This window comes from Herpailurus yagouaroundi, unplaced genomic scaffold (assembly GCF_014898765.1).
Source record: "Herpailurus yagouaroundi ecotype Mexico unplaced genomic scaffold, PumYag 29, whole genome shotgun sequence".
NCBI lineage: Eukaryota > Metazoa > Chordata > Mammalia > Carnivora > Felidae > Herpailurus > Herpailurus yagouaroundi.
The window spans coordinates 67,152,860-67,175,367 of NW_024412377.1; the positions used below are offsets into that span (position 1 = coordinate 67,152,860).

Here is a 22,508-nt window from a genome sequence, read left to right on the forward strand (position 1 = left end):
GAAGATGTGGGGTACGTACACACGTACGTACATACACGTGCGTATGTACGTGCGTGCGTGCGCGCGCACACGCGCGCGCGCGCGCGCACACACACGAATACTACTCGGCCATAAAAAAAAGAATGAGATCTTGCCATTTGCAACAACGTGGATAGTCTAGAGGGTATGATGTTAGGTGAAATAAGTCAGAGAAAGACATTACTATATTATTTCACTTATATTTGGAATCTAAAAAAACAAAAACAGGGGCGCCTGGGTGGCTCAGTTGGTTGAGCGTCCGACTTCAGCTTGGGTCATGATCTCATAGCTTGTGGGTTTGGGCCCCGCATCAGGCTCTGTGCTAACAGCTCAGAGCCTGGAGCCTGCTTCAGATTCTGTGTCTCCCTCTCTCTCTGCCTCTAACCCACTCACATTCTGTCTCTGTCTCTCTCAAAAATAAATACACATTAGAAAAAAAATTTTTTTTAAACAAAAACAAAAGCAGAAAAAGATCCACAAGTACAGAAAACAAACTGATGCCTGCCACAGGGGAGGTGGTTTAGGGGAAGAACAAAATGATGAAGGGTAGTGGAAGTACAGGCTTCTAGTTATGAAATAAATAAAACACAGGGACAAAAGATTCAGCATTGGGAACACAGCCAATGGTATTGTAATAGCATTGTATGGTGACAAATGATAGCTACACTTGTGGTAAGCATAGCATTGATGTATACAGATTTTCTGAACCACTCTAGTCTACACCTGAAAGTAACACTGTGTATAAACTACACCTCAATTAAAACAAAAAAGGGGGGGGGGCGTCTGGGTGGCTCAGTCAGGTTAAGCGTCCAACCGTTCAGGTCATGATCTCATGGTTCATGAGTTTGAGTCTTCCATCAGGCTTTGTGCTGACAGCTCAGAGCTTGGAGCCTGCTTTGAATTTTGTCTCCTCTCTCTCTGCCCCTCCTCTGCTTGTGCTCTCTCTCTCCCTCTTTCAAAAAATGAATAAACATTCAAAAAAAGAAAAAAAGAAGTTATTCACGCTAAACCTCACTTTACAAATAAGAAAAGTCATAATTTGAGCTCGGTCTAGATAGGATTTGAATAGTTAAGGAAGAAAAGACAACTTTCTGGGTAAGGAGATAATATAAGCAAAGTTTAGAGGCTGAAACAAATCAGTTAAGTTCAAGTAACAGAATAAATTATTTTGACTGAGAATAAAGGTAAATTTAGAAATGGCTAAATTTTGTGTCAGGAATAAGGGATGGAGTTTCAATAGTTTAAAGAATTAAACTTCATCTTACAGGCAGTGGGAAGGTAGAGTGGGTTTGAGCAACAAATGTAAATTTCTTAAGGAAGCACAAATTGTGCACTTGTCTGGTAGCCAAGACAATAAACATAAAACAGGGGTTGTAAATGCCAAAGTGTTTTACCAACTGCAAATCCAATTTTAAAACAAGGTAGAGAAGGAGTTAGAGATAACAGAATTAAAAATGGACAATAAAAGAAAACGGAAACAAATAAGGGAAGAATAAATGATACATGTGGACAAAAGAATCAACAGTCACCTTACAAAAGATAAGTTACTTCTTGCAGTCAAGTTCTAGAAAGAGGATTAGATGGTCCAAACAGTAAATTTCCATGACTAAAAAGTACTTTACTCAAAGCATAATCACCGAATGCTACCGTGTTTCAAACTGCAGTAACTCACCTCTCTAGCAGCACAATCATGAGGAGCTTCTTCTTTATTTACTTTTCCTTTTGGAAATCCCCAGCCTGATTTTGCTAGGTACCCCTGAACCAGTAGTACCTATAAAAATGAGCAGAGGTAAAAATAAAACTTGCCTTCCTTTCCCACACTCCTTTCTAGGTCAAAGGTGTTTGAAGTAACCTTCCTTCAAGTAACTGTTATCACCAATATTTTTATACAGTACTTGGTTTTAATACCTTCCAAAAGTCTCACTATACCAGTATGAAGATGGGCATTCTGCCCATTTTAAAGTATTTCTTCAATAAAGTGACATTTCTTTGCAATAAGTCATACTACAAGTATAAAATATTGGGACTCAGAATGCAGAAAAAATATACAAACTTTGGCCTTTCAGCACTAAAAGTCTATTTTCAAACCTCAGTTCAGAACATTATATAAATAGCACATACATTTTATTTATGATGAAAACAGGTGATGATTGCACTAAAAATCTTTTATTACACTCACATTTTCAAGTGTCTCATCAAGAATAATTGCACCATATGTTGGTACTCCCATTTTATATTCCTTCCATTCATCCAAAATTTTTTCCACATCTTCACCTTGAGGCAGCAAAAATGGACAGTGACTGAAGAGTATACATAGTGTTAAGGAAGCTACTTTCTCTCTAAATATAGCTTGAGTACTTATATATAAAAAGAAACCTATTTAAATCAACTATGAATTTTATATGAAATTACTCAAATCTTCACCTAAGTTTTGTTCCTCCCTCTTGGTCACTACCCCTCCCCTCTTTGTTTTCTCCTAAACAAGTCATTGCTAGCTTCTGCATTCGGCTGGACACAAATCAAGTAAGATTTGCATAGTCAGTCTTAGAGCTCTATGCTAACACAAATTCAGGGCCATGTGAACATCTCAAATACTTCTCATTAAGGGAGTCAAATTCACCACATCAGGAGTCAACAAATACTAAAACTGATCACAAGAAACAGAAGTACAGTAAACATACACTGGTGAAAGGTAGAAACCACCAAAACAAGTAAAAGTGGTTACCTCTGGGAAGGAGAACTAGGGATGATGTATACCACTATTCTCTACTGTTGAATGTCTTCACCATGCACATGTATTGACTAGTTTTATAATTAAAAACATTTTTAAGATGAGGAATTACTAAGAATTATAGAGAAAAGTAAATCTGGGCATTAAGTATAGCCTATTTCAAAAGAAACTGGGCATGCCCTGCCCCCCATACTGGGCAGAGTAAAATATTTTTTATTTTTTAAGTAGATAAAACCTAAACCTGTAAAGTAGATGCTCAGGCTTCCAATACTCTACTCTATCAAATGCCTCATCACTACAACAATGTTAATTATGGAAAGTGTGGGAAAAGATATTTGTTATGACAGTGTTTCTCAAACCAAGGATGTATTCTTAAGGGTCCTCAAGTCCTTTATGAACACATTTATTGTTTTTATTTTGATGTTAACCTAAAAACAGGTAATATGAGCATACTTTCAATCATTTGGATGACCACATATATCAAGTACTACGTGATTTCAGAGACCATATTGGTACTAGTACTACTTACTGCTGTGGTCTACTAAAAATGGAGGAAACTAATATACAAATGATGTATTAAGGTCAAATGATGCATAATATAGAAAGGAATATAGCTAGCATAATATAGAAAGGAAGGTTTCATTAACAGATATAGCAAAGAAAGGTGGTGGAAAAACTGGTTAGTACAGGCACATCAAAATACCCTAAAGAAGCACTATATTCACACTGTGACTGACAGTTGATTTAAAAAAAAAAAAATCGTATTAAATTCATTTTATGAAAACAATCTTATAAGTTCTATAGCTTTTTATTTAAAAAATCTGTTTTCGGGTACCTGAGTGGCTCAGTTGGTTAAGTACCTGACTTTGGCTCAGGTCATGATCTCACGGTTCATGGGTTCAAGCCCCGCATCAGGCTCTGTGCTGACAGCTCAGAGCATGGAACGTGCTTTGGATTCTGTGTCTCCCTCTCTCTCTGCCCCTCCCCCACTCACACTCTGTCTCTCTCTCTCTCTCAAAAGTAAACAAATATTTAAATAAGTAAGTAAATAAATAAATAAATAGATCAATCAATCTGTTTTGGTTTTTAGAGTTGTAGTAAAAACTACAGAGGCCCTCAAAGAGCCCAAAGAAGTCAACCATCTAGGACAACACTGTAATCAAAAGACAGACACTAGGTTAACCTCAATATATAATCTACAATATAATCTCACTATAATAGAATCTCAGCATAAATGCCTTTAATTGGGGAAGGGAGAAAAAAGGACAAAGCTTGGATATAACATTAACCCTTTCATTCTATACAAGCCTGCTAACATTCTGGAAAGGTACTTCCCAATAATAGTCTGGCTTTATATGTTTAGTAAAACCTCTTATGTGTTTTAAAGTCATCACAGGTTTGGGGTGCCTGGGTGGCTCAGTCAGTTGGGCATCCGACTTCGGCTTAGGTCATGATCTCATGGCTCGTGAGTTCAAGCCCTGCGTGGGGCTCTGTGCTGACAGCTCAGAGCCAGGAGCCTGCTTCGGATTCTGTGTCTCTGTCTCTCTGCCCCTCCCCTGCTCATGCTCTGTCTCTCCTGTCTGTCAAAAATAAATAAAAAAAAATTTTTTTTTCAACGTTTATTTATTTTTGGGACAGAGAGAGACAGAGCATGAACAGGGGAGGGTCAGAGAGAGAGGGAGACACAGAATCGGAAACAGGCTCCAGGCTCTGAGCCATCAGCCCAGAGCCCGACGCGGGGCTCGAACCCACGGACCGCGAGATCGTGACCTGGCTGAAGTCGGACGCTTAACCGACTGCGCCACCCAGGCGCCCCTTTTAATTTAAAAAAAAAAAATTTTTTTTTTTTAAATAAATAAAGATTAAAGTCATCACAGGTTTTTTTTTTTTTGAATCTTAAGTATACATCTTAAATAAATGTTTATTTCTTCCAATAAAATTTTTACCATAGAAAAACAAAAGTATGCACGAAGCAGAAAGAACTCCTAATAGTTCAGAGAGGAAGATACTTATGCAGTTCTTCCTCTTTCCTCTTCCTACAGTGTTCCTAATAACTGCAAGGTGCATCACCATGTCCATAAATTAGTGTTATCTTACTTTTCTACCCATTAAACAACTTTTAAAAAAAAACAAAAAATAAAGATTTAACAATAAAAATTATAAATCAACTGACTACTATTTACATTTTCCATTTACTCATTTTTTTCTACCCCAAAACCACCACAAAATGAGTTGACTGAACCAACTACAGCTCAAGATATACTTAGAACACTGAAAAGAATCTTTCTAATGTTTTCTTTCCTCTAGTTACTTTATTGTGAGAATATAGTATATAATACATGTCACATGCAAAACACGTATTTATTGGCTATTTTACTGGTAAGGCTTCTGGTCAACAGTAGGCTATTAGCAGTTAATTTTGGGGAGTCAAAGTTATACACAGACTTCATACTACACAGAGGTCAGGACTCCTAATCTCCACATTGTTCATGGGGTAACAGTAGTTAAGAGGTTATACTGATTAAAGTAAAAATTTGAAGCACATGTCCACTTGTAATATATTCTTACAAGAATAGAGAATATAGAATACATATAATCTTTTTTTTTAATAATCTAGTGAATTTTTCTTAAGTACTCTTTTTATACTAACATTTTTGCAAATACATGAAAAATCTGTTCTAGGTATAACCATCATTTAGACAGTAATCGTCCTCCAAAATCCCGCCATTATCTTGGATGATACAAATTTCCTCATGGACAACTCCTCTCAAGCTCTAGCCTCAGTTCCTTGTATTCCTTGTCCTATCCATTCCCACTTCTCAGACCAATTCCCATAGCAACATTCTGGACCTTGCTATCACTAAAACTATTCCCGCAATTTGCCTGAAATAAAACATCATGACCATAACTTTCTACAGCATTCTTCTAATTAATATTCTACATGACCATAACTTTCTACAGCATTCTTCTAATTATATCACTATTGTACATTGATCTTGACTATATTCATTTGTCTGCATTAGCACCCTCCTCCTGCTTTTATTTTCTTCCCTAAACAATATGGCTTATCACTTTAATCAATCTCTTAGCAATTTCCAAAATTCCTTTGTCCCACTGTTCTCTGAACATAGATCCCTAAGCAAAACTTTAACCCAGGAGAAAATCCAGGATGCCCATTCTATACTGACCTTGCTGAGCACTTACTGAAGAAAAATCCCAAGGCTATACACAATTTATAAAAAAGAAAACAAAGGTACAGAAAAGCTCCACAATTTGCCCAAGGTTGCATGGCAAGTAAATGGCAAAGATGGGACCCTAACCCAAGTAAACTGGCTCCAGAACTTATGCTATCAACTTTTACTCTATGCTCTTCAGTAGTACCCTATCGTAACTTACCATACTGCACTAATAACTTCCTTTCATCTTGAAGACAGGGACTGAGACCACTTTGTTCACTACATAATGCCTGGCATGGAGTAAACACTCACTTATTTAATGAAATCTATCACATTAGCAAGAAAGGCTTTTCTCCATACAACTGAATAAACATAACAAAACAAAGTTTTGGGCTTTTTTTGTAATTATTAGCAAGGGAAGTTTAAAACTCATGTGCATACACACACAAAATCTTGCCCAGAACCCCAAAGTATGTAAAGTTGTTCTGGTAGAACCCCAAGTCTATGCAAAATAGATCACAGAAGCAGATTTGCCTGTTTTGATCATGTTTCTATAACTAGATTACAGCTTCTTAAAAGCGAAGTCCTCCATAATTTCTCCACAAAAGCTATGACCAAGTCTTTAACAAAGATAGTGTTCAATAGCAGTTCTATCCCCCTTTGATTCTTCATTTACTTCTCCATTATTTAATCAGTCAAACAGCATGATCATTTCTGCCACTGAAATGTCTCTTCAGTCTTTTCTTTGTAGTCCCTCTACTATGGTTCAAGACCTTAATGCTCCGTATCTCAAGTAATGTGACAGCCCACCCTATGGTTTAACCTCTCCTGCCAACTAAGTCTTCTTGAATACCATTTCAAAAGATTTGCATAATATTCCTTAGCCTTGATCAAAAATTTAAAAAAATTTTATGGTTACCAATGATCTAGAACAAAGTGTTTCATTCATTTTCTGCAGAGACCTGGGGCAGGGCTGACCCATATTTCATGGAGCTCAAGGAGTATAGCTAGGAGCTGAGGACAAGAGTTATTTCCATTCTTCCTCCAACTCTAGTACAGTACAGTGAACTTGTGGTTACAATTCCATTCGAATACATGATTTACAGTTAAAAACAATGACCTACAGAATAAAAACCACTTTGGCTCAAGATCTAAGAACCCACAAATCCCCCCTACATACCTCCCATCCCTATTCCCTACTATCTTCCCATAAGAATTGTCTGTTCAATATATACTAATTTACTTCCTATGGTATCCCTTATTCTTTCCAACTCTCCAATTTTGCTCAATCCTTTTCTTTACCTGGAACATACTACCCACTCCTATCTCTTTATAAAATCCTACATTCCCTTACAAATATAGCTTTGCCTAAAAAATCTCTGAATTCTAAACACATTTAATATTGGGACCATTAGCAATTCACCAAATTTTTTGCCGTCTAACAGCTTCTTTTATAATCTTAAATTTTCATATGTATCTTTTATAACTAATAAACTGACAAGCTTCTATCTTATTTGTAAATGGGAAAAAAAAAACTTTGAAAGCAAGGACTTCTTTGTATTTGCCACAAAACTAAAATCATTGTTTTTAACATATTAAATATTCAATAATTATTTAACAATTTCTATCCCCAAAAGGTAGTGATTTGATTAAAGATCATCTAGTTAAATGGAACAGCAAGAACAAAGTAAAAAAAGAGGTCAGTTCTAGAAACTGGGTAGTTATTTCTGAAAGAGAAAATCAAATTTAATTCTAACAATCACTGCATTATTTCAAAGGGTCCTCTAGATAAAAATAAATATACTATTAAATTGTGTCTACTATTTATATTGACAATTTTTAGAAACCAAGTATAGTTATCTAGTAAGTTTTAAATCTCAAAGACAAGCAAAAGGAAATCTGTACTAAAATATTTTATTAGCAATAATGAAAGACAGTCATTATAATAAAAAAAAGGATATCAGCTTTAGCAAAGTCTCTTATCCCACACTGAGGTAATCCTGGTGTGTTCTGCATGTAGAAATCCAAGTAAAACCAATGGGCAAGTTCAATCTGAAAACACACTCGGATAGCATTGTCTCTTTCCTCGCTGGGAATATGCAAAATAAATCGGCTGTCAAAAACAAAAAACATTAAAATTACATTTACAAACCGTAAAGAATTTAACCTACTGAACTGCTTTAACCACCAACATAAAAAAGGGACCAAGTGCTGATCAAGGAAGGAAAATTTGGAAGCATTACTGTAGGGAAGAGGAGTCTGGATGGAAGGCAGCTATGCTCACCACTCTACCACAAATGCTGCACAAGGAAGAGAAGCCTGAAAAAATAGTTTTTCACAGTTATCTCATTCATAATAGAGTTTTTTTAAGAGGCCATTTACCCTTTGTTAACAAAATAAAGGGAGCAAGGAAACAACGTTCACTAGGATTTCCTCCCATGACTGGTAACATTAAAAAAAAAAAAAAAAAGCATTGTTTTTTTTTTTGGCGAAGGGGGGGAGAGGGAGAGAGAGAGAGAGAGAGCCCAAGCATGCATGCAAGCAGGGGAGGGACAAAGGAGAGGGAGAGAGAGAGTCCCAAGCAGGCTCCACACTGACAGCACAGAGCCTGACATAGGCCTTGATCCTACAATCCTGCGATCATAACCGCAATCCTGAAATCAAGAGTCGGACGCCTAACCGACTGAGCCACCCAGGTGCCACAGCATATAATGTACAAATATATTAATTCATTCAAATAGGTAAGATGTTAGCTGCTTAATCTTCTTGTTTAAAGTATTACAAAGCGACAAGAAATCAACTCTTGTTTAATTAACAGACTACACTTCTCAAAGACCCCCATCTGCAGAACTGGAGCTCAAAATACTTCTTAAAACGTACGTTTAAAATAACTTTTTAAAGTATACTCACTTTTTAAAATCCTAAATTATCTTTTCCAAGTACATCTGAAGAAAGGTGGGGACACATTTTATATATACAGCATAAATATACACTATATTACATATACATGTGACTGAGACAATAAACCCCTCTTTCTGTTAAGAAGTCAGAATTTAAAAATCTAAGTGAATGGGATTCACAGCACTCCTTAAGCAACCACCTATTACTTCTTCCACTGCATAGAATTTTTTGGAAATGCCTTGGAGAGACAGATTGAACTACACAAAAGAAATCCATTGGTTGTTTTAAATTTATTATTTTATTTTTTTTAATGTTTATTTATTTTTGAGACAGAGAGAGACAGAGCATGAACAGGGGAGGGGCAGAGAGAGAGGGAGACACAGAATCTGAAACAGGCTCCAGGCTCTGAGCTGCCAGCACAGAGCCCGACGCGGGGCTGGAACTCACGGACCGTGAGATCATGACCCAAGCCGAAGTTGGACGCTTAACTGACCAAGCCACCCAGGCGCCCCTAAATTTTTTAATATTTATTTATTTTTGAGAGAGACAGACAGAACATGAGTGGGGAGAGAGAGATGCAGACACAGAATCTGAGGCAGGCTCCAGGTCCAAGCTGTCAGCACAGAGCCTGATGTGGGGCTTGAACCCATGGACCATGAGATCATGACCTGAGCGAAAGTGAGACACTTAACCAACTGAGCGACCCAGGCACCCCAAAATCCAAAGGTTTTTAAGTTATTTTTAAAAATTAAGAATTAGTTATTGACAGTTTGATCACTCACACTATTCACTAGCAAATATTTTTGCTTGTTTCCAAGGTTCAAATCAACCTTTTTTGTTCATGTTCAAAAAACATGCTTTTAAATTATAAAAATAATGTAACATTCCAATAAGGAAATAAATAAGTAAATGGTAAGACGAATGTAGGTACAATTAACCTGTATTTCAATACAGAAAAACTATGGGGAAAAGGAGCTTAAGCTGCACATATACCAGGAACAAAATGTGTAACATGCAATCCCGGTGGCATTATCTAAAATAAAAAAATCCAAACTCTTCTAGATGGCATTCAAGATCTGGTTCCTACTCACCTCATAACCTCTTGGATTACTTTAAGGGGCTCTTTATACCCAGGGATACCAAATTCTTAGAAATGTCTTAAATTGTCATCTATATACTATATCTACTTCCTTTCCCTTGTCCACCTAGCAAACTCCTAATTCATCCTTCATGACTTACAAACATTACCCCTCTTATGTAGATACATCAGACTCCTCTGAACAGATTTATATAATCTCTGAGACTCCCAACTCCTTTACAATTATCTGGCGTTTACTATTACTGTCCACAAACTCCTCTAAAGTAGTTCACTGAGATAATGTACCCTATCTTTCCTTGTTTTTATTCCTATAGTCTAGCAAATTGTTTGACATATACATTGAGAATGACATACTGATAGTTACAATTTATCTTTTAAATGCTTACGTAGGTCCTATTCTGGTTGGATGGAACAAGCACACTCTGTCCGTCCCATAAAATGTCACTATCAAACCTGGACAAAAAAAGCATACAGCAGCTACTTGAAGACTGTAAAAAGTAAACAGTCGCAGGAAGACTGGGGAGGACAGTATCTGAAGTGAATTTACCATTTTTCTACCCTCTAGTGTTGCCTGACCGGACTGGGGGTTAGAAGTGAGCACCAGCTGGGAAAGAGAGAGCCCCAGAAGCCCTCTACGGTCAAGCCTCAAGGGTCAAGAGAGGAGTCTAACTCTTGCAGAGAGTAGGGTTTTCCTTTTCTTTTCTCCATTCTCCCATGCCCCAGTCCACAAGCAATGCCATCATGGTTAGAGGTGGCAGCAATAGTGTGTGTAACAGAGACCCACAGAGGCTAAAACTCTAAGGGACAGGAAACTTTCTCTTGAATCGCAAGAGCTATGTGCTCCCAGGAGAGTAGGGCTAATGTTCACTGGTTTTTTTTTCTTCTAACCTTCAGCCACTTGGTCTCAGACGTGAGCAGAGACACATGAAGTGTGTGCCAGATTGGCTTCTGACTAAAGGACCAAAAGGGTAGACCTAAAGAGCCAATAAGTATCAGGGAAATAGCTAAAGAGAAGCAGCTCAGGAAAATGGCCCCAGGAAATTGTTTACAAACTGAGGCTCAATCCCAAACTGCACAAGCTTGGATTAGACTACGAATAGCAAACCACCAACTTTGTGAACTGAACTATATCAGACCACTGCCCACATCTAAGAATGACCACTGGGTGGTAAAACAGGATAAACAGCACGGCAAAAAACTAATTTTGTATCTGATTTTATTTAACTTAACACATCCCTAAAACACTCTAGACATTTATTATTTGCTCAGTTTGGGGCATTTTCTACTGACTTCCATTATGGAATTAACTCCATTCCCACTCCCATTCTACACACCCTTCTCATCTCTCCATCCACCCAACAAAACTGTATCACAATTTTGGTTAGGATGTCAACTTCAGCACTACTGACATTTTGAAGAAGAGAAGTCTATGTTGAGAAGAGCTTTCCTGTGCACTGCATGATGTTCAGCGCACCCCAAGCCTCTACTCATTAGCACTCCCCACCAAGATATAACAGCTAAAAAGATCTCCAGGTAATGCAAATGTCCCCTAAAGGGGGGGAAATCATTCCCAGTGATAACCAGAGTTAGATGAGCACTCAGTCTTTACATTAATATGATTCTGTAAATGCAATTCACAATTAAGCCATGTGGTAAGCTAGGATTACTTTTTCTTTCCTGCACAATCCTTTGTTCTTCCCATAATTAATGTCTTATCATTGCATTTGCTTCATTTTCTCTACATCATCCCTATCACTAATTCAACCTTCCACTAGTTTCCTAAATTTTTTTCTCAAATGTTAATTCAGACACATCAGTTTCATCTCCAAGACTATCGCTGAGCCCTCTCATGTGTTCCAATCGGCTGCTTATCATCTACAGCTGATACACATCTATCATACTACACTGTCCTCTTACTAGCATCCTATGGTTCCCCATGCCTCTATCCTACAGAGTCCAGGATTCCTATATCCTGTCTTCCTCCTTTTCTTTATTCTTTTCATGAAGTATACCCTCCCAAACCTTCTGAAGAAGGATGCAAGGGGGATAAGTACTGAGATACTGTACATCTGAAAATATCGTTATCCTCAGAGCTGACAGGCTGGATAAAGAATTCTAGGCTGGAAATCATTTTGAAGACAGTGCTGTCTCCCACCTGCCTCCAATTTTGATGGTGAGAAGACAAAGCATTTCAGATTTGTCTGATGTATTTTTTTTCAGTCTGCAAGCTTCTAGGTTCTTCCTTCTGTCCCCAGTATTATGAAATTTCCCAGCTGTCTAGTTTTCATCTACTGCACTGGCCAATGAATGGACCTTGCTTCTTTGGAAATTCACATCCCTCAGTGCTGAAGGACCTCATGGACTGATCCTCATGATTCTTTACTCTCCTCTAATATTTCCTACCTCTGATTCTTCCTCTGCTCCCCACCCCAACCTTCTGAGGAACATTATTAACTGTATCTTGCAAACCATCTATTAAGATTGTTTCTGCTCTCATATTTTTAATTTCCAAATGCTATCTTTGTTTAAATTATGCTTTTATAGATTATCCTGTTATTCCATGATTGTAAAAACCTACCTCTCTAAGGAGATCAATATAGTTTAAATTTTCTTCTATTTGCATAGTTTGCTTGCTCCCAGTTGCTTTTCTTTTCTTTGAGCTTTAAACTCTACCTTTTAATGTTAAGAAGCCTATTTCAGATATCCATATTTAAGTGAAAGGCCACAAAGCTATTTAGAAGGCTTATCAAACTATAAGGCATCATTTAAGGTAAGTGATCAGGCTGAGCCATTTAATTGGGGAACCAATGTCAGTGTCACTAAGTCTTTCCTCACGAGCTAGTCAAATCACCTAAAGAATCTTCCAATGTCAGATTTGGGAGAGTAAAGGACAAGCTGCCACATTCTAGGAGCAGAACAGAAGAAGGCTGAGGGCTTTCAGGATATATATGTGTATATATATGTACACAGGATATATAAATTCACTTCTTCCATTTTTCAATATTCTTATTTTAGAATAGATTGACACTATTACACCACTCTCATTCAGGTCTGTTAGATCTACTAAGTCATATACAGTATTCCTTTTTGCTTTATAGTTCCGAAATTTTGTCGCTCATCCTTTCACCCATTCTTCCTTTTCCTGTGGTTTTATGTACTTAAGAATTTTTAAACTTTACTCTTTTAGTGGAGTAGATGTCTATGTACAACCTACTATCTTTAGATAGAAATTTTCATTTCTAGTAAAGTTTCTAGACACTAACCACAATCTAAAATGTGGCAAAAAGTGCATAGCACAAAGAAATCCAATTTAATTCCCATCCCAACCCAGAAAAGCCCCAAGTGAAGAAAGGTCAACTGGAAAAGGGAGTTAAGAAAAGGAGAAACACACCAGGACATCCCACAGTGTGTGAAGCCTGCTTAAGATTCTCTTTCTCCCTCCCTCTGCCCCTCTCCTTCCCTCCCCCCCCTCCCCCGGGAGGGGGGGGGGGGAAGGCCTGAGTGTTTAAAAAAACAAAAATCATTAGAAGGGGCACCTGGGTGGCTCAGAGGGTTAAACATCCAACTCTTGATTTCAGCTGAGGTCATGACTCCACGGTTCATGGGTTAAAGCCTCAAGTAAAGAATCCCACAGGTACAGAGCCTGCTTGGGATTTTCTCTCTCTCACTCTCTCTCTGCCCCTTCCCTGCTTGCTCCCACATGTACATTCTCTCTCAAAATAAATAAATGAGCTTAAAAAAATTAGAAGATGTAGGAGCAGCAATCTGAAAAATAGGATAATGGAAAGTACCCAAGCTGGACAGTAAAAAAAGAAAAAATACAGGATAGGTTATGAGATCTCTTGGATAACATCAAGCGAACAAACATTTGTATTAGAAGGAGTCCCAAAAGGAGAGAAAGATGAACCCACAGAGTTCTATACCATGACACATAATAATTAAAATGTCAAAGACTAAAAATTCTAAAAGTTTTAAAAGCAGAAAGAAAGAGGCAAATAGTCATGTACAAGGAATATCCCACAAATCTATCAGCTAATTTTCCAGCAAAAATTTTGCAGGCCAGAAAGGAGTGGCATGATATATTCAAAATGCTGAAAGGAAAGAACTGCAAAGAAGAATGATCTACCCAGCAAGATTACTATTCAGAATTGAAGAGGAGATAAACAGTTACCCACACAAAAGTGAAAGGAGTTCATCACCACTAAACCAGCCTTAAGGAACATTAAAGGGACTTCATTAAGTGGGAAAGAAAAAGCTACAATTAAAAGAAAATTATGAATGGAAAAAAATTCTTGAATAAAAGCTAATATACAATAAGGGTAGTAAGCAATTATAAAGCTAATATGAAGGTTAAATGAAAGAAACAGTCAAATCAGTTATATCTAAACAATTAGTTAAGGTGAATCACAAAAAGATGTAAAATATGACAACATATACATAAAACATGGAGGGTTGGTAAAAATGAAATTCTTTTAGAATGTGTTCAAGTTTAAGTGACCATCAACTTAATATAGACTGGTACATATTTAAGATGTTATATACTAATCTCACAGTAACTTCACACCAAAAACCTGTAATAGATACACAAAAAATAAAAAAGCAAACCAAGTATAGCAGCAAAGAAACTCATCAATACAAGAGCAAAAGAAGAAAGGAACAGACAAGAACTACATAATCAGAAAACAAGTAACATCATGGCATAAGTATACACCTATTGACAATTACTTTAAATGTAAATGGTCTAAATGCTTCAAACAAAAGACACAGGGTGACAGAATGGACAAAAACCAAGACCCAGCAATAGGCCGTTTAGAAAAGATTCACCTCAGACCTTAAAGACACATACAGACTGAGTGACGAGATGGAAAAAGATATTCCACGCAGATGGAAGCAGCAAAAAAAAAAAAAAAAAAAAAAAAAGAAAGAAAAAAAAGAAACAAACAGAAACAAGAACAACAAAACACCACCAGAGCAGCAATACTTATATTATATTAAACAAAACAGATCTCAAAACAAATACTGTAACAAGAGACAAAGGGAATTACTTAATGATAAAACAATCAATACAAAAAAGAGGATATGCAATTGTAAATACCTATATACCCAACCCTGAAGCACCTAAATACATAAAACAATTATTAACAGACATAGAGAAAGAAACTGACAGTAATACAATAATAGCAGGGGACCTGAACACCCCACTTTAACATCAACTGATAGATCATCCAGACAAAGAAAATCAATAAGGAAACATGTCTCTGACACGTTACACCAAATGGACTTAACAGATATATACAGAATATTCCATACTAAAACAACAGAATACACATTCTTTTCAAGTACACATGAAACATTCCCTGGGATGAATCACACATTAGGCTACAAAACAAGTGTCAGTAAATTTAAGAAGACTGACATCATATCATGCATCTTTTCCAACCACAACAGTATAAAACTAGAACTCAATTACAAGGAAAAAAAAAAAAAGAAAAACACATGGGAACTAAACAACATGCTACTAAACAACCAATGGGCAAATGAAATTAAAGAGAAAATAAAAAAAAAAAATACATGGAGGCCAATGACAGTGAAAACACAACAGTCCAAAATCTTTGAGATGCAGCAAAAACAGCTGTAAGAAGGAAATTTATAGCAATACAGGTCTGCCTTAAGAAACAAGAAAAATCTCAAACAATCTTACACCTAAAGAAACTAAAAAAAGAATAGGCCAAAGTTAGTAGAAAAAGGAAATAATAAAGATCAGAGCAGTAATAAATGATATAGAACCTAAAAAAAAACAAAAACAAACAAACAAACAAAAAAAAAACACAGAAAAGATCAATGAAACCAAGAGCTGGTTCTTTGAAAAGATAAACAATGATAAACCTTTAGCTAGACTCGTCAAGAGAAAAAGAAAAAAGACCCAAGTAAAATAAATCAGAAATGAAAGAGAAGAATGGACACCACAGAAATACAAATGATTATAAGAGACTACTATAAAAAATTATATGCCAACAAATTGGACAACCTAGAAGAAATGGATAAATTCCTAGAAACATACAATTTTCTAAAAGTGAATCAGGAAGAAACAGAAAATCTGAATAGACTTGATTCCTAGTAACAAAACTGAATTGGTAATCAAAAAAACTCCCAACAAACAAAAGTCCAGGACCAGATGGATTCACAAGTGAATGCCACCAAACATTTAAAGAGTTAATACCTATTCGCTTCAAACCATTCCAAAAAGTGCAACAGGAAACAAAACTTCCAAGTACATTCTCCAAGGCCAGCATTACACTGATACCAAAACTAGACAAAGACACTACAAAAGAAGAAAACTACAGGCCAATATCCCTGATAAACACTGATGTAAAAAACCTCAACAAAACATGAGCAAACTGCATGCAACAATATATTAAAAGGATCAGTCACTACTAACAATTGAGATTTATTCCTGGGATGCTAAGATGGGTCAATATACACAAATCAATCAAGATACACTGCATTAATATAATGAAGAATAAAAATCATATGAGCATCTCAACAGATACAAAAAAAAAAATTGGCAAAATTCAACATCCGATCATGATAAAAAACTCTCAAAACAGGGGTACCTGGGTGGCTCAGTTGGTTAAGCGACCAACTTCGGCTCAGGTTATAATCTCGTGGTTCGTGAATTCAAGCCCCATGTTGGGCTCTGTGCTGACAGCTCAGAGCCTGGAGGCTGCTTCAGATTCTGTGTCTCCCTCTCTCTCTGCTCCTCCCCTGCTCACACTCTGTCTCTCTCTCTCTCTCAAAAATAAACATTAAAAATTAAAAAAAGGGGCGCCTGGGTGGCGCAGTCGGTTGGGCGTCCGACTTCAGCCAGGTCACGATCTGGCGGTCCGTGAGTTCGAGCCCCGCGTCGGGCTCTGGGCTGATGGCTCAGAGCCTGGAGCCTGTTTCCGATTCTGTGTCTCCCTCTCTCTGCCCCTCCCCCGTTCATGCTATGTCTCTCTCTGTCCCAAAAATAAATAAACGTTGGAAAAAAAAAAAATTAAAAAAAATAAAAATTAAAAAAAAAAAAATCTCAAAATAGTGGGTTTAGAAAAAGCATACCTCAACATAATAAAGACCACATATAATAAACCCACAGCTAACATCATACTCAATGGTGAAAAACTGACAGCTTTTCTTCTAGTATCAGGCACACAAGACAAGGATATGTCCATTCTTGCCACTTACTCAACATAGTACTGAAAGGCTTAGCTGCAGCAGATAAGAAAAAGAAATAAAAAGGCATCAAAATTGCTAAGAAAGAAGTAAAACTGTCACTGTGTGCAGATACAATACTATACACAAAAAACTAAAAATTCCACACAAAAAAAGACTATTAGAAATAATGAATGAATTCAGCAAAGTTACAGGATACAAAATTAATATACAGTAATCTATTGCATTTCTATACACCAATAATGAAGCAGAATAACAAAACAAGCTCATTTACAACTGCACCAAAAAAGAATAAATTATCTAGGAATAAACTTAACCAAGGAGGTAAAAGACCTATAATCTGAAAACTATAAAACACTGATGAAAAAAATTGAAGACAACACAAATGGAAAGACATTCCATGCTCATGGATTACAAGAATATTGTTAAAATGTCCATACTACCCAAAGCAATCTACAGATTTAACGCAACTCCTACCAAAATACCAATAGCATTTTTCACAGAAGTAGAACAAATAATTCTAACATTTGTATGGAACTACGAAAGACCCCAAATAGCTAAAGCTTTCTTGATAAAGAATACAGACAGAGGTATCACAATCCCAGATTTCAAGATATACCACAAAGCTATAATCAAAATAGTACAGGACTGGGGTGTCTGGGTGGCTCATTTGGTTGAGAATCTTACTCGTGATTTCAGTTCACGTCATGATCCCAGGGTTATGGGCTCCACACTGAGTGGAATTCTCTCTCTCCTCTGTCCCTCTCCCCCACTCGCACTATGGTACTACACAAAAATAGACATGCAGATCAATGGAACAGAGAGCCCAGAAATAAACCCACATTTCTGTGGCCAATTAGTCTACAACAAAGGATCCAAGAACACATACAGGGAAAAGATCGTCTCTTCAATAAATGGTGCAGGTAAAACTGGACATCCAACTGCAAAAGAATGAAACTGGACCACTTTCTAACACCATACACATAAATAAACTCAAAATGGACTAAAAATCTAAATGTAAAACATGAAACCATAAAACTCCCGGAAGAAAACACAGGCAGTAATTTCTTTGACATCCAACTTAGCAACATTTTTCTGGCTATGTCTGTTCAGGAAAGAAAACAGAAGCAAAAAATAAACCATTGGGACTACACCAAAATAAAAAGCTTTAGCACAGCAAAGGAAACCATCAACAAAACAACAATGCAACCTATTAAATGGAAGAAGATATTCCCAAATGATATATCCAATAAAGGGTTAATAGCCAAAATATATAAAGAACTTACACAACATCAAAAAACAAATAATCCAATTAAAAACAGCAGAGGACTTGAATAGGTATTTTTCCATAGACATACAGATGGCAAAGAGACACATGAAAAGATGCTCAACATCACTAATTACCAGGGAAATGCAAATCAAAACCATGAGATATCATCTCATACCTGAGATAGTATGAGATCTCACAATGGCCACAACCAAAGGATAAGAAATAACAACTGTTGGCAAGAAGAAAAAGAAACCCACGTGATTGTTGGTGAGAATTTACATTGGTGCAGCCACTGTGGAAAACAATATCAAGAGTTCTCAAAAAATTAAAAAACAGAAATGATATGATCTGTTAATTCTACTACTGGGTATTAACTGAAAGAAAACAAAAACACTAATTCAAGAAGATATACACACCCCTATGTTTATTGCAGCATTATTTACAATAGCCAAGATACAGAAGAAACCTAAGTGTCCATCAATAAATGAATGGATAAAGATACATAGATAGATAGATAGATAGATAGATATAGATACATATATATGCATATATACGCAGTGGAGTATCACTGAGTCATAAAAAAGAATGAGAACTTGCCTTTTGAGAAAACATGGATGCACCTAGAGAGTATTACACCAAGTGAAGTAAGTGAGAGAAAGACACATACCGAATGATTTCACTCATGTCTGGTATCTAAAAACAAACAAAACAAATGAGCCAACAAAACAGAAACAGACCCATAAATACAGAGAATAAACTGATGCTTGTCAGAGAAGAGGGGATTACAGGGATGGGCAAAATGGGTGAAAGGAGAGGGAGATACACGCCTCCAATTTAGAAAGAGTCAATCACAGAGACAAAAGGTATGGCATAGGAAATATGGTCAATGGTATTTTAATAGCATTGTATGGTGACAGATGGTGGCTAGACTTGGGAGCATAGCATAACAGAGCTGCCAAATCACTTACGTTGTACATTTGAAATTAATGTAACCTTATGTCATATACTTCAATTTTTAAAAAGGGAGAAGGGAACAGCAAGGTCTACTTATGTAATAGAAGAATGTCTACTCTTCTTTCACTCCTTTAAAGGAGTCGGGAGTTTCTCCTACAAAAGAGTGGGGGAAGGGGGAAGAATACCCAAGGCTCTTTCCTAACTTTAGCAGATAGGTTTGGGTGATAGCACCCCAAAGCAAAACTCCCACACACTGGTTTAACGATGCCCAATGTAAGAGCTAGCACCCTATCTACTCACATAAAAGAGAAGCCTGTCAATAAATAAGCTCCTATATGCCCTCATCTTAAATATGAAACAGCAACAAAAATCAGCCAACATCTAAGGAAAATCTGGCGCATGACAAAGAAAAACATGTATTAAAAAACTGGCCCTGGAGGCACCTAAGTGGCTCAGTCAGTTAAGGGTCAGACTCTTGACCTTAGCTCAGGTCTCAATCTCAAGGTCATGAGTTCAGGCCACGCATTGGGCTCCACCCTGGGTGTGAAGCCTACTTTAAAACAAAAAAAAAAAGGCCCGGAAGTTGAAGTTATCTCCTACAACCTAGGTACTCAAAGTGTGGACCCCGGACCACCTGGGAGCATACGTGTGAGAAGAGAAACAGGCATTTTAGTCCTATAAGGACTCAGAAGTTTACTTCCTAATGATCCTCTCAAAGGAAATTACTTTTCAACGTGCACCAGCAAAATAATGAAAACCAAGAAAGCATAAAACATGCAATTTAAGAGATAATAAATGCAACCTGGGAGAGCTTTGAAAGGAATTCTAGTAGGCCAGTAGTTTGGCAAATCTAGGGAACAACCAGTTTAGATTGGGCTAGAAGGGTGGAGGTCTCCAAGAGGGCACTCTCCAGGAAAAAAGAATTTTGTAGAATAGACAGTATGACTGAGGGTAAGACCGAGGCTATAATAAAGGAGCAGACAAGAATGGAGAGGAGGAAGCTATTCTGGTTGTGCTGGGGAAGAAAGGAAAATGTACAAGAGAATCATAATCCAAGTATGAAGCAAAAAGCGGAAAGTAGAATAAAAAGACAATCAAAAAGAAAAAAGAAGGACTTCAAGAAATGCCAGAAGGGCACCTGCCTGGTTCAGTCAGTGCAGCATATGACTCCTGATCTAGGGATTATAAATTCAAGACCCATTTATAAGTTGGGTGTAGAGATTACTCAAAAATAAAATCTTAAATAAACAAATAAATAAGGAATAGCCAGAAATGAGAGAATTATGAAGAAAGCACATGCTTCTTTCTCCAAAAGACAAAACTGTAAAAGGCAGCATTTTGACCAATTAGTAGGATGTAAGAAAGGAGAATTCATTCTGGCATTCCCTTTCAACACCCTTACAAAAGGATCCTGACTATGGCTAGAGGGAAAAAAAACAAAATCCTAGCCATTGTAAACCTGCCTCTACTGTGAAAAATACGTACATAGCAATTCCATATAACAAATGCTGTTATTCTTGTTCAGCTTTTGCAATCAACCCACAGTAAAACGTGTAACAGCCCTCACAAGGTTACAAAATGGAATGTAAATATTGTGTGATGCTCTCAACCCTTATCACCTAATATCTACCAAGGTGCACTAAATCCTCAATTTAACATACGATGTTGATAAAACAAACTGGTGCAAGTATATTTTAAAATACTGAAGTATCTATCAGAAGAATTTACCACAAAACAGGTAAAAACCCAGGGAGCAGGAGTGAGATAAAAAGGGGCCGGGAAGGAGGCTGTTGCATTTCTTTCATAACTTCACCTGTACTCTTCGATTTTTTTTTTTTTTACCCTTACTCATGAGCACATCTTTTTAATAGCTAAAAGCTAACTTCTTTAAGAAACTTTAGGGGCACCTGGGTGGCTCAGTGGGTTAAGCGTCCAACTCTCAATCCTGCTCAGGTCACGATCTCATGGTTTGTAGGCTTGAGTCCCACATCGGTCGCATGCTGACAGTACAATGCCTGCTTGGGATTCTCTCTCTCCCTCTCTCTGCCTCTCTCCCCAACTGGTTCTCTCTCTCAAAATAAATTTTTTTTTCTTAAAAAGAAACTTTGTAAGACAAAGGAAACTTTAATACATGAAAATTACACTTTCATAATTTCATCCTGTACATGGTTTTCCTGTTTTAAAGATTTAAAAGTGTGTGCAGGGGCACCTGGCTGGGTCAGTGGGAGGAGCATGTGACTCTTGATCTTGGGGTCATGAGTTCTACATGTGGATGTAGAGATTACTAAAAAAATAATAAAGTAAAATAAAAATAAAATAAAAATATGTTATATATACCTAGTATACAGTATACTACAATATATAGTAAAAGCTGAAATAAAATGCTTTCCACAGTAATTATGGGACCTCACAAAATGTCATCTTTTCAATTTTCCTACAAATGGAACATCAGCAGAACTACAATTAGTACAAAACTGTTGCAGTAGAATTGAACACTAAAATGGCAAGCTGAAGATGAGCATGAAGTATTTGATTAGCTTACACAATCACCAAAATAGCAGCAACATTAGTTGCCAGAAAATACCTTTCTCCTTTTAACACTGGAGTGGCCTCACCATTTAATTCTTAAAGGGGCTCTAAAAAAAACTCCAAGCATTTCTTTAAAACAGAAACAACTTAAGCTGTAGATTTCAGTTTTTACTTGAAAAACATGCTCTTCAAGCCTTTAGTAGCTAATTTAAATGGTATTGAAAAATTCTTTGACTTTTAATGTCAAATGCACTTTTAATGGTGCAAGAGGCAAATGTCACCACAAAATGGGGCAGATCTACTTTTTACATACACGTTTACTAGAATGTTCACTAGAACACCTAGACAACAGTCTTTCCTTCCTCTCTTCTAATTTCACTCTACCTAGAAATAACCAGTGTTATCAGTTTGATTGATTTTCCCAGACTTCTTGTGTGTGTGCGCGCGCGCGCACACAAATATACATAAGACATTAAAACATTTCTTTTAAAAAAAGATATCAAATGACTGTTATGCTCAATAGTATACTGCATACATCATTTCAAGATACAAATATTTTCCCTCAGCTTACTGTTTACCTTAGGAATTTCTAATGGCTGCACAGTATCCCAGCAAATG

The 22,508-nt window shown here is 36.9% G+C and overlaps 1 protein-coding gene across 1 annotated transcript in view; it reads right to left on the reverse strand.

Annotated features, from left to right (window-relative positions):
• The window catches only part of DCP2 (decapping mRNA 2), a 51,285-nt gene that overhangs the window by 25,619 nt on the left and 3,158 nt on the right, over positions 1 to 22,508 (reverse strand). The window contains exons 2-4 of the mRNA XM_040446656.1: positions 7,887 to 8,038; positions 2,198 to 2,325; positions 1,691 to 1,789 (exon numbers count right to left, since the gene is read on the reverse strand). Of these exons, the coding sequence (XP_040302590.1) occupies positions 1,691 to 1,789; positions 2,198 to 2,325; positions 7,887 to 8,038 (379 nt within the window). The remainder of the gene's footprint in view (positions 1 to 1,690; positions 1,790 to 2,197; positions 2,326 to 7,886; positions 8,039 to 22,508) is intronic.